Source organism: Haliotis rufescens, unplaced genomic scaffold, assembly GCF_023055435.1.
Source record: "Haliotis rufescens isolate VD_foot unplaced genomic scaffold, xgHalRufe1.0.p SCAF_8, whole genome shotgun sequence".
Lineage (NCBI taxonomy): Eukaryota > Metazoa > Mollusca > Gastropoda > Lepetellida > Haliotidae > Haliotis > Haliotis rufescens.
This window is the reverse complement of record NW_025964372.1, coordinates 1,731,672-1,745,856: the sequence shown is the minus strand read 5'-3', so window position 1 is coordinate 1,745,856 and position 14,185 is coordinate 1,731,672. Positions and strand designations below refer to the sequence as shown.

The 14,185-nt window shown below is 34.9% G+C and overlaps 1 protein-coding gene across 2 annotated transcripts in view; it reads left to right on the top strand.

The window, feature by feature from the left end:
• The first annotated feature begins 142 nt into the window (after nucleotides 1-142).
• LOC124144647 (serine/threonine-protein phosphatase 1 regulatory subunit 10-like) overlaps nucleotides 143-14,185 on the top strand; it is a 30,154-nt gene continuing 16,111 nt past the window's right edge. Inside the window, exons 1-2 of one of the 2 annotated variants that reach the window (XM_046514177.2) lie at nucleotides 143-483; nucleotides 10,528-10,571. In XM_046514177.2, the coding sequence (XP_046370133.1) occupies nucleotides 10,560-10,571 (12 nt within the window). In that variant the 5' untranslated portion in view covers nucleotides 143-483; nucleotides 10,528-10,559. Of the gene's footprint in view, nucleotides 484-10,527; nucleotides 10,586-14,185 lie in introns of both variants that reach the window. The other variant, XM_046514178.2, reaches the window with a different exon arrangement.

Here is a 14,185-nt window from a genome sequence, read left to right as displayed (position 1 = left end):
TTATTATTGTTATTCAATCATGATATTGACAATCACGGACATTTGAGATATGGAACAGCATGCATTTGCATGCCAGTATTTGCAAACATGAGGCGTGCTTCCTCGCATTCCCCTGTCGGTTCTCCGATGACACTATTGACGTCATAGTAACGCCCTTCGTCTCAACATTTGGGCGCTTGAGCTTCTTTGTTTTGGCCCTGTGCGTTGAGCTTGGAAATTTTCTGGAATATTGTCTTTTTCTCGCTACACATCGACACTTAAATCTTCGACACAAGTTACAAGATATGATATAGCCTGATACCATGGAAAATATCGTCTGCTGAGGGATATGTTTGGACTGAAGATTTGATAGCTCATATCGTTGAAATCGGGGCCCCCTGAAATCGAGGCCATGAATCACGAACTTCATAATCTTTCAATATTGTAAAGAGACACTGGTTTCACGATCATGTAAAACAAGTCTCTTTTATCACCAGATATAAGGTGATTAGAATTATTTCTTCCACATCTAGCTTTTACTTGTTATATATATGGGATTGGCTCGTAATCGGAATATGAAGACGAGACTCACGAACATTCTGTGAGAAAGAAAATGGACGGCATAATGTATAGCAACGTGTTTTCACGTTGTTTCCATTTGTAATTATTCGTGAGAAATATAAATTAATTCAATTTTCTATTTTAGCAAGTTTGAGGCTGTTTACAGGTTTATCTATGTTCCTAAACAAAGGATTCCTGGATGGTGCTCACACACAGGTAGGCCAAGGTTGCACTGTCGCCATATTGAATATCTGCAAGTTCTCCATCTTGCAAGGAAAGTGCAATTCAACTTCAAATATTTTTACCAACACATCAGTTGTCTTGAACATTCAAATAACATCTTTTCTATGTTTAGGGGATCAGTTAACATGCGAATCAGTTTAATATTGCATCTATGCAGAAACCCAAAACTACGCCGTTATTTCCATATATGGCATGCGCTTGTTAAGGGGCGTGGCTAGAACGTGGGTGTGGTAATAAGCGTCTTTGAACATTACTTGTGATTGCATGTACGTGTTGACTTGGTAAACATGTACGCGCATTCCAAACAACTGCATGTAACAACACACGTTCACGGTATAGCAACGGAGAAATACAATTTGAATAATGGAATATATGAATATTGCGCATCATCAACAATTGCCTATTAGGATATAGATCTTGACTGATAGTCAAAACAAATTTACACGTATAAGTAGCCTATTTTATTCTACGTTGTCCTGTTTTTGAGTTAACGCATTATAAACATTGCCTGTGCAAAAATATAAGCAACAATTTTATGTAAACATTATGTAGGGGTATCTTTGTTTCATGAAACAAACTAGATTTTGTTCGGCGTTTGAGTAAAGAAAGAATTGACGTGCACATCATCACATCTATCACATTTTAATGGATAATGAAACGTATTCTTTTAACAAATGTGTAAAAAATGTGCCGTCAACAAATATAATACTAAACGTTAGCCTACTCGTTGAAACACATTTTTGTCAACCTGCCAGAATAAGGCTTAAACTAAAGCTTCAGTAATTAAGAGAATTAATTGTTGAAGCAATATCGCACATAATGGTGACACAGCGTGCACGTGTCATTAGACAGACCAAAATTTAATTTGTTGTTGTGAACTCTTATTCATCTACGCATTGTACATTCAGATTTTCAACAGTTAGCATGATTAGGCTATCGTTCAACGAACTGCACACTAAGCGATGCGGGCAAAGGGAGATAACTCGTGACGCACAGTGGAAGCACTTTTAATGATTGATGTTAGATGAGCAAAAGTATGCCGTCTTTTAACACCTTGAAGTTGACTGTTCCTGCAGATAACCCTTACAGTATGGTTTTAATAACTACATATGACATTTTTTTCAATATTTGGAACATTCACACAAAGATTTGACAATGTCATCTGCTGGTCATCGATCTCTGAGTATTCGTTTGAAGTTGCAGATAGCTCTTGCATAGTTGAGGTTATTTGAAGTCAAACATTTTGGCGAAATTATATGGTGTTATATCTAAAAAAAAAATTATTTATTTATATTGAAATTATTGGGTGATGTGACTAAAAGAAATCTTTATTACATTTTTGTATTAATAAAAGATGTCTGATCGGCTTGTGTCAGATGTTGGTAGTTTGAAAGTATACACTGACAATAACTTGTTGCTTAATACTTATCCATGCATCCTCACAATTAGTAGACAATGACATTTATCATTCAGCATTTTAGGGGATAAAAGAATCATTATATATTTGTCAATGACTCATCGTGAATTAATATATTACTAGTGGATGAATAAAGATGAAAGTAGTAACCAATTTGTGGTAGGTCAATGTTTTCTTATCTTCAAAAATATTCATAATTTGCTTTGTGACAAACCAAAGATTGTTTCCTACCTTAAGATCTTTACAATATTGTGTTTGTTGAATTATGAAATAAATAAATAAACTATAATAAATAAACTAATAGTTATGCTTCTTTCGGACGGTATAAAATTGAAAAGGTATGAGAATTAGGATGTTTATTTGTTTTTAGCAAGTGAGAACTATTTTTTTGATAAGGTTTGACTTTTTAAGATAGTTATTCATCGACTGGCTATTTATGATTTTATACATATTTCACACTCAGTTTTCATGTATGGTTTAAATAAGAACTTTCAATCACCACATCACAATGCATTCACTCGATCAATAGTTTACAGCCATTCATTGAAGAAACTCAGCACATTGTGAATTATGAAAGAAGAAAACGGATACGCTTCATACAAGCAGACCTTGAAATTAACACCAGTCAGCTCATCTTGATTCTTGAGTACAAGTGAAAATCCAATGATGTAGTCCTTACTGACTAGTAGCATTTGGGGGTTATTCTGAACCAGGTCTCAATACTTCAAGTTTGACTTCAAATTGGAACTGAATATCACTGACAAATGAAGACATTGTGAACATTTTACCTACTAGTGAATTAAGGTTTACACTAGCCATCTGGACAAGTCTTAAGGTTATTTCTTAAGACTGTTCAAGGAAATGAATAGACATACAGAGTGCAATGTATAATATGTGAGGGCTGCGTCTAAGTGCTGGTTGATATCAGATTTCAGGGCACTTGGTGCTATTAAGGCATACTATGTGGTTTTTTTACTTGTTTTTCAAATATATTTATCTCAAAAACAGTGTTGGTGGTAGGAATAAATACAAATATTACAAAACCATAAATTTTACATTGTCAATAAATATTGTCAGTAAATAAAACTGCATGGCTGGTTTTGTAACTATTCAAGAGAAATCCTAGGACAAGTAATCAATGGTAACTACGATTGTGTACAGGCCTCAAAAATAGACCTCCAACCTTGACACTATTGTTTTGTTTTGATTGAAATTTATTATTACTTTGGGGAAATAAAATATGACTTATTTTAGTTTTATTCCACATACTATAAATATAGGTTCAGACATCCATAAAAAAATAAAATAAATAAACACTATCTGTAGACGGGTATTATTTACAACAAAGTGGATGTGTTCCTCCTGTAAACTGCATGGAAAGATTATCTTTGAACTAACAGTTTCTCTCTATTTACTGAAATCAAGGCTGTTTCAGCATGCTTGTCATTCTTTTTGAGACTGCTTCTAGAAACTTAAATGCTTGGTACATGCTTCTTCTACATGTTTATTTCTCAAACATGACATTTTGGATAGGTATTGCCAACACAGTTAAACATTTACTGTTATGTGTTGTAATTCATGGTGGTTAATTGCAATGTATATTGATTTGTATTGGAAACATTTTTTTCTCAACTGTCTGTGCAAGCTTTTGTTTTAAACAGTGTATTCACATCACATGGTCAAATGTGTAAAAGTTGTCCATGAATATATACAGACAGCAGACAATGTTAAACATTGGAATAAATATACATTCAGTGCAATACTTCCAAGAAAATAGTACATACAGAATTAATTATTAAAAAAGGCATGAAAAATACCAGTTCAGTTTGATATGTTTGTAGTTGCTTGGAACAATGGAATCAAATATGGGACACGCATATGGGTTTGTCAGAAGCCCTGTGGTGTTCGTGTTTGGCTGTAATATTGTGTAAAACAGCTCGACAGCCAATAGCATAATAGCAGCAAAACTGGACCTATCTAAATACTTGATTCCACATCGTGTGACTTTTAATAAGCTGAGCTGGTTCATACACAACAAAACTTATACCAGTTTGTGTTTATTTCTAAACGTGTTTATTTATGAAAAAATAAACAACTTGGCTTTGTTTATTATTGTACACTAAATTGTCAAGTGTCCGTGGATTGGAAAATGTATTTGGATTAACCTGGGTATTGATGTGTGTCCCGACATGCCTGTGTATAATGTCAGTGCAAGTATCCCCTAGCCAATGAAAACGGACGAGTCAAGACTCCAAGCATGTCCTATGCCTGAGCATGATAGTCCAGGGCCATTTCACCAAGTGATTGTTGCGCTAAGACGATTGTAACTTCTACTTTGTCACAGACTTATGACAGTCGTAGTTCTGCGGTGGCTTTGTGGACCAGGGCCCTGCAGGATGTCCCCAAGATGCTGATCATAAACACCATTAAGATTCTGTTGATTAACACTAAATGACAAACAAACCAATTTGTTGATCTCTTGGATGATTTTGTCAGAACTATCACCAACTGATAAAGAGGCATTGTTTTAAATAGGACTAGTGAAAAACATAAGGAGCATTTGGGATGAAAATCACGTCAAGCTATGGTTATGTTTATTTTTGTATTTCATACCTTTTTTGCTGATATTTTGGATTATTGTCCTTTATAAAAACCAATTTCTTCGTTCTAAATGCTAATAAATCAAACATTATTTAAAAGTTTATACTCAATGCTAGCTATATAGTACATTTACTGTAATACCTATGCTTTTATTAAATGTTATAAAGAAATAGACTAAATTTTATTATGATTAAAAGTTTCGTTCCAATTGTGTTCATCCAGCTGTTATCTTAAAACATGTTTAGCTAGTGACAGATTGCTACGAGCAGAATTGACAGGTTTTTCACAATGGGCTTTTTGGAGAACAGTGGTTACATTGTCAAGTGCAATGACATGGTAACAAATCCAAGACTTGAACAATTTTCGGCCTCCTTCCAAGTCAGTTTGTTGTTTCTTTGAACAAAAGAGCATGACTTGCGTGTCAAGTCACAATGGGCTTCCAACCTGATTACAATTAAAAGGAATATGTGCAAGCATAAATTGACAAAGTGCCCTTCAACTTTGCTACAACTAATGCATGTAATACTTACGTATGTGATTAAAATTTGCCATTGCTTATGGCACAGCCGGGACACATACGGCTTAAATATTTGTCATTAAAAACCACCATTGGTCAGTGTTGAGTACCTTCACAGTATCCTTTACAAGTTATTCTTAGAGTTAAAGAAATTGAAAATAAAAAATTGCCACTGAATGAAGTTAGGTTATTTTTGTAAAAGATGAATAGTGTACTGTATGCATTCAGCTTTGAAATTCACTCTGCCAGTCCATGAGTAATTTGACTTTAGAATAAATACAGCTCCAATCACTAACATTTGAAAGCTATTCTTTACCAGTTCAGATTTATTTCACTACAAATGAGTAGAACTAGACAAGGTATTAATTCTTGAAGACAGTGAAATGTTTTTCACAAGTACTTTGGTCTAGGCTTAAAAATGAATTTCTAATGCTGTGCATATACTAGTATTAATTCCAAGTTTCAAGGGATTCACAGAAAATTGTTGAATACTAAGTCGTGTTCACTCTAGGAATTTTCTGACATGGGCCTTATATGTGAAAAATTCAAATATTCAAGAGGAACACCGTAAAGCACAATGTTAAAATGCCATATTGAATTTGAAAATATGGGCCTTTTTTCAAATTTAGAGCCTTAAAGCACAGAACCCCACCTTAAAATTATCCCTGATTATGAATTCATTTTTTTTAATTATAACACCATTGGTCAGCAAGAAGTAAAAAGAATGAAGGCAAGAAGGTTTTTGCAGGGGGCTTCAAAATAACAAATTCCACTCCAGTAATAATTTAGGATTTTTTCTTCTTTGAGAAAGTATAGATAACCTCAACTGATAGTGTGTTGATGCTTTGCAAAAGCAGCTAGGAAATGGCATATGCATGCAAAACTATATACAGATATTTTAAATACAACGTTAACCTTTGGAAGCAGTTGTCTGATATGTTTTCTTGGGAGGTCATATCGCTTGTTTGAGGTAAGTGTTTCTATCGTTTTGTCAGGAAAATGTGTTGGCAAGTTAATATAATTATTTTTGCCATATGCAACCATTGTAAGTTAAGAATGCACCAAAAGGGGAAACAGGTTTGTTTTTGAATATTATTGTTTAAGGCCAAACTTGTCTTTATTCAGGCATTGTTTTCAAGAGCGTGTAATTGTAAACCATTTTACATTTCAATTGCAAATCTTGAAAAAACAAGAATCATTTAAAGTTAGCTCTAGACATTGAGTTCAGGGGTTGAATAAGTATTCAGCAATCCATGCTTGCCATAAAGGCAACTGCTTGTCATTAGACGACTAACGGGATGGGGTGGTCATGCTCGCTGACTTGGTTGATGCATGTCATTGTATCCCAGTTGCGCAGATAGATGCTCATGATATCAACCACTGGATTGTCTGGTCCAGATTATTTAAATTCCGCTATCATGTAGCTGGAATATGGCTGAGTGCAGTGTTAAACAAACAAATAAACAAAGTCATTGGACAACAAGAGGGAGCTCTTCCTCTCCAGGCTAACCATGTGACATTAGACCTCCAAGCTACCATGACGTGGTTGATGAGTGTTGACATGGATTTGACATGACACTCACTCCTTGTTGAAGTTGGAAATGATGTGGAACTTGTGTGAAGTATTCCACCATTATCCCAGTGCACCCATGAAGTTTGGGTTAGAATAGGTCTTCAGCAACCAATGCTTGCTGCAAACAGGCAGTGATGTGTGACATAAAAGGCGACTAACAGGATTGGGTGGTAAGGCTCGCTCACTTGGTTTGATACATGTCATCACATTCCAATTGCGTGGATCAATGCTCATGATATCAATCACTTGATTGTCTGGCCCAGACTTGATTATTTCACAGACCACTGTCATAAAGCTGGAATATTGCTGAGTGTGGCGTTACACAGTTGCATGGATAGATGCTCATCTTCATCACAGGCTTGATTTTTTTTTTTTATTATAATTATTATTGATTTTTTAATTTTTTTTTGGTCATATGGCGGGAATATTACTGATTGCGGCGTTAAACATCAAACGTTTTCACAGTTCAAGGTTATCTTGGCTCTACAAGTACTGTTTGTGAAGAACATGGGACAGTCAGTTTGTCTGGTCACATGGTTGAATGGAAATTGATGTTGGAAGAACAGGAATAATATGGATTTTAAGATCTTCCTTTTCCTGAAGCTAGCCTTGATGTTGATAACAAGACCTCAAACTAGAGCATTTCAAATTAATGTCATCCATATCTTTCCACCAAGGAATGAACCATAAAGTAATATGTAATTATGTTTCAATTTTAGGTATATTATAATGAATTTGTACACAGTAGTATAAAAAAAAACTCCAATAGTTTGATAAAGTTACTGAAATTTACAGTGTAACGTAAAATGCTGTGTAGAACAACTTCTATTGCATCAAATCTTGATACATCTGTTACGCTACCGTCGGTGCTCTCTGCTTGTCCTAAGACCTGACCAAGAGGATTTGGGGTCCCAGACTCCCTGACTTGGCAGGTCATTGCTTTGTCATTGAATTGTCTGGCCCAAGCTCAATTATTTACAGGCTGCCGCAAAAAAAGCCTGCAATATTGCAGACAGGTGTTAACATTGACTTGCTCTTAAAAAAGGTAAGATTTAAATTTTGAAAATAATCAAAATGGCTGCCACAGTGACCATCAAAAATATGGATTGTGAATGATTTTGAATAGTATTTGTGCCAAATTTACTTGCCAGATATGTCCTACTTTCTCGCTGACTTGGTTAATGCATGTTATCTTATCCCAATTGCGTGGGTCGATGCTCATGATGTCAATCACTGGATTGTCTGGTCCAGACTGGATTATTTACAGACTGCTGTCATATGGCTGGAATATTGCTGAGTGCGGCGTTAAACAACAAACTATAAACCCTTCAAGGATTTTGCTGGTTTACAAACATGGAATCCTCACAAATGTTGAAAGCATTCTTTATGATGTGGTTGCTATTCAGTCAAATTGATGCTGAGCTCCCGTTTATTTATGGACTGTTTGATTTGATTCACTTTGAGAAAAGGTAATTTTCAATTAATATTGGCTTCGTTAAATGACGTTTCTCTCATGGCACTTCAAGTAATTAACTCTTAGATTTTGTGACCACTATAAATCAGTTTGGTTTGTATGTCTTAATAAATTGGTATCAGTCAAGCACTATGTGTAAGGATATTTCCAGAAATAATGCAGTACCATTCAAGTTTAGATCAAGTAAAGGTGAGCTTCTGTACCTCTGATTTTTAAGTAAAGGTGAGCTTCTGTACCTCTGATTTTTTACACGAAGAAAGTTAATTTCAAAAAACGAAAATTTTCAAGAGAACTAAAATTGTTAAAAAAGCAACATTATGTTCTTGGAAATGACCTTTTGTGCGCTTGACCCGGATTTATGTTGGCAATCATATGAACATTAATCCATCTGTGTGATGTTTGACACCAAAGAACTTCTTTATAACTACAAGTTCCTGGCTTGTGAAGCTGAATCTTTGTAGAGAATATGTGGCAGTCAAACAATTTGGTATTTAGTGAGGTTGTCTTTTCAGATCTTTTATCCAGTATTTTAGAAGAATGTATGAATCAGTTCTAAAACATTATCCAACTGATACCCATTTGCAATCTTGCGATATCAGGCGACTTTCTTTGTATTGAAAAATGAACTTGACCTGAAACGATAACTTTATTTTGGAAGAAGTCTTGGCCATTTAAGTGACTCGCATGTTTGCAGAACAAAACTCTGATATATATATATGTAGACCAAGGTTATTTATGGTGGAAAGTGACCTTGTTCTTAATCTGGTCTCCTTTAGATATTTGGATTTTTTTTAGCATATCTCTCTATAAAATAACTAAAGCAGAATCTGCAGTATTTGACCTTTAAGGTCAAGGTCAAGTTATGTCAAGTTAAGCAATATTAATATGACCATTTCAATCGTTTAAAAAGTCAGCTAATTTGTTTATCCATTCAAATTGTCAATATTTTGTAAGTTTCATCATAAATACTTCGAACAAGTCATGTGTATGTGGCCATGGACCGCCTGTCTTGACCTTTGTATGTTGATGGTGTAATGACCTTTGGACTTTATGAAGTGAAGCTGGTATGTCATGATTTTCCTGAATATCCGAAGTTGGGCACTGTTGATTTCAACAATATTCCATTGAGTTTTAAGGGTATTGATTTGTTGACCTTGAAGGTCAAGGACACTGGATCAAATGGCACTCCCAAAAGAATGTGATCGTAAAAGGTTGAGGAATATTTTGGGGTTTTTCTCAGATAAAGCTTCCATGTGATTACAGTTTGACACTTTGAAACCAAACTATTTGCATGGAATGTCTCATGTTCACTGTTTCGTGTTCATTTGCACACCACTGAAATGGACAGCACCATGAAACAGCATTCATTCCAAGTTAAGGTCAAGGGCATAACAACCTGAAAACCATGGGATTTTTTTTTTTTTTTAATAAAGCAGGGAGAAGGTCAAGGCCAATAGTAGTGCTGAATCGGGAAGATTGTGGCATTGAGAAGAAATGGCACATGTATTAAACAAATAGCTTTCACTCTGATGTTAATATGCTTCTGTGTATTTGGTGAAGACAAGGACACAAGGTAGGTGACATAAGCTAACTTAGTACAATGACTCGCAGAGGATTGGATCATCTGCCCACATGAAGGTAATGTTCTGGTATTGGATAACACTAGTCAATATGGCGACAACCTTGTGTCAATTTGTATGTGAGCAAATGGAATCTTTTCTTTCCAGAAAACTCCCCAAGGATGGATTTCAGCAGCATGTAAAAAGAAGGCTGGAACTTTTTGGCTGGATTTTTATTTTTATAAATATTTGATATTCTGAATAGTAGTTTTGAAAATCAGAAAGTCTTTATTCATTTTTTGGAATAAAGACTGATGCTTTTTGGCAAAGAAAATGATCTGTTCCAGAATTCCAAATTATGTGGTTGGCCTGTCCAGCCAAGAAATTGAGATTTACATTTCAGATCTGCCTCTTTCACATCAATTGATGTGAAACAAAACTAGTCTAGAGCCATAGCATGCACTAGCATAGGACCATGACGCCAGAAATAATGGCCATAGCAACAACACCTGACACACAGCCAGATGATAATGGCCGCCTCGGTGACACATGAATATGTTCAGAGAGTTTTTGGAGATTGAAATGGTTGAATTTTAATTCCAGATTGAAGTTTGCCCTGTATCTGCAGTTGTGGTATGGATAACAACGTAAGGCAATAATGGTATATAAAGATTATTACATACATTAGTTCAAGAATAAATACTTTTTCTCTAAAGTATTTGCGTAAGTTCTATCTGAAAGCTAATCCATGTTCCATAGAGTCTATTGTCCGAATCTTTCAGGACTTCATTGTTAGGATCAGGTAGCATGTTCAGTCATGTTTGTCCTTTTGGAGGTATATGGTATTCAACTGATTGAAAAAAAATTAATTATATCCTAAACAAAAAATGTAAGTTTATTTCAAATTGTCGGTTTGCATGGATAAAATATAGCCTTTTGGGGGTATGTTGAAATGGAATTAATTATTAAAAGTAGTTTTTAAAAATGATTAGATTATTGGTTGTTGAATACTACAAACATATTCTAAGCAGTATTACCAAGTAACGTGCAGTTATATTTTTGAGTAGTTTGTCCGTGATTGTCATGTTGGTATTTTTTCATCCCAGATATCTAAGTGAAATAATATAAGTAAACTAGGGTTGACTCGATGGACAGTTGAGCACAGTAATCAGTTGGCTTTGTAGGCAAGACTTTTTCTTTTAGACCTAATTCTTGAAATTGGCATGTAAACTATAGGACTAGTTGCACAATCTTGTACTGCGTATGTTCCCAATTGTTCATGCTGGCCAAAAACGGCTGATTGGAAATTCATAAACCACATTTGAATGTTAAAGGGACTTGTCAGGTATCTTAATATTAGTTTTGAATGTGCAGCTACCATCAGACAACCATGTTTTGTAACACATCCAGAAAAAAATGTCGAAAAGGTTCCATTTTTTTTACAAAATGGGTGGTAGTTTCCTGAGAAAACTTTTTATGAATATCGCTTGGCGTCACCACCCAAGCCTGGAATCCATGAATGCAATGTCTTAGTACATCTGTATATTACTAATGGAGCCTTGCCTCATGATAGAAATTAAATCAGTATTAAAAACAAATTAACTTATCAGTTGTGATTCTCCCACTAGTGCTGGATAATAAAATGAGAAATTCACAATATGTTAATTGAATGACAGTCAAGTTTGACCAGTTGAAACAATTCTGACAAACGTCTATGCAATAGAGGTCTGTGCAATTAATTTAAACATTTAAATAATCCTAAAGTTGCTTTCTATCAATAATATGAGAAATTAACTTGAAAATTTGTGGTCTGTTGGTGCCATTCCCTTGCATGTTTGTAATGCCAAAATGGTAAATGTCTAAAACCTACACCCTTTCAGGCAATCGTTGAATGTTAAGTGCTTTCCAAAGTATCCTCCATTACTAGATTGAATAAGCTGTACAATGTGAACCCCTTCTCAAATTGCCATAGGCTTACTATCCCTTGACTAGTAACATTGTGAGGGCTTGTGGAACAACAGCAGGGCAACCCCACAAAGAGATCTCGGTGCCACGGTTAGTGTAAGCCTGTTAAAGAATGAGAGATGATTGTTGGCAAAGTTCGCCTTGTGGCCCTGCCCAGTTAAGAAAAGTTTCTAAATTTCTTTAATTAATCCATGAAGTTATTTTTTACTTACCCCGAATTTAGAATTGCTGCACAGGTTTTCAACTTGAACCAAGTTTAAGACAAGTATTTATTCTGCCATACAAAAATGGCCGACCTGGGCTAATGTTGCTTTTGCTTAATTATCTAATGATTTGAGGGCAGTGTTGGGTAGCCTAGTTGTTAAAGTGTTCACCGGAGGTTCGATTCCCCACATGGATAAAAAAAGCCCTTTTCTGGTGTCCCCTGCTGTGATATTGCTTGAATAATGCTAACAACAGTATAAAACCACCCTGTCTCTTCATGATTATCTAAAATGATTTATTTTTTCTAGATATCCATTTAAATACTCCATTTACCAAGAGTACATGTTTAAAAACAATAATATATTGTCCAATATATGATTAACTCTAATTATGAATAGTGCGCATACTATAACAGTACAATAAATCTGAATATGTGAGTATTACAAGAACATTTATTGCTGAGACAGTTAAGAAATATACAAATATGTATATGTTTGAAAAGAAAGGTTTGATTGAAATTGGAACAAATGCTATGTTGGTTAGTTTTGGGTTTAATAAATTATTTCAGTTTACATAGTTACCGCCCATTTCCTACCAAACTGAAGTACAGTCCTTGGTGTTTATATCTCTGTTCTTTAAAGAATTCCGTTCATCATTTGTTTATCCTTATCCCTATTAATCTTGTATTTGTAGCACTTTCCTTCTTTGATTGCTTGAATTTTCCCTCAATTCTTTATACATATTAATGTCATTGGTTGCAAAAAGCGCGAAGCCTCTACCTAAAAAATCAAAGTGTTTGTTTGTTTGTTTGTTGTTTAATGCCGCACTCAGCAATATTCCAGCTACAGTTACCATTACCTCTACCGGTATATAGGGGCTGTCGGGTAGCCTAGTGGTTAAAGCGTTTGCTCGTCACGCCGAAGACCCGGGTTCGATTCCCGACATGGGTACAATGTGTGAAGCCCATTTCTGGTGTCCCCCGGCGTGATATTGCTGGAATATTGCTAAAAGCGGCGTAAAAATCAAACTCACTCACTCACTCACCGGTATATGACAGCGGTGAAAATGAAAATAAAAACGTATACCTGTGTGCACTATTTGTTACTTTGTAGTAAAATTACCCACACTCTTTGACTTCTTCCGTTAGGAAATCTGGGACTATTAATATTTTTACAATCTTAGTTACATAAAAATTGATTCAAAATAAACCCAAACAATAACAATAATGTGTAAAAATAACTCAAAATATCCTAGTCCATCTTAAGATTTATGACATGAAAGAAAATTTACTTAAAAATTTAAATGTTCTTAAACTGTAAGAATTTTAATTGTTTGTTGTTATGCAAAACTGTTATTAAAAAAAAATTAACAAAAAAAGAAAAGAATATATAAAAGTGGTGTCAGCTGAGCAGGATAAATACTGGGATGTCTTTTTCCAAACTGCTTTACTTTACATTGGTATTATAAAACCCGATAACATTGAAAATACAATAGATCTATTGAACATGAATAACAAGGAATTATTGATTTGATTCCAATAAAGAGTATGCAAAGTATATAGTTCTAAGGCATCAGAATTGTTTAAAATTGACCATGTTGTAGTGTCAGCTGTGGATGCAAACATTCATTCTTGATGTATAGTGTAAGAGCCACCAAATTATATTTTTCAGAATAACTTTTTGACTCAGATGTGAAGTATTTGAGGGCAAACATGACTGAATATGCAATAATTATAACTTTCTACTGATGAATTTTTAGCTCACCTGGCTGAAAGTCAAGTGAGCTGATGTCGTGGCCTGCTTGTCCGGAGTACACATCGTCTCAGAAACCACTAAACAAGCTGAAACTTCACATAATTGTTCCCAACAATAATGACACCCTAATTTGTTCTACTGGTTTCAATCCAAAATGGTCGCCACAGCAGCCATGTTCATTTTCAATATGGTCGCAACAGCGGCCATATTGGAAAACCTATTCATGGCAGATACTTGGCCATCATTATTCAAAAGTAGTTAGTTGGGTTGAACTTATGTTCCATTTTGTGTGTGATATTCTATAATTTGACCGGGATTTAACATTTGCATTTCAACCA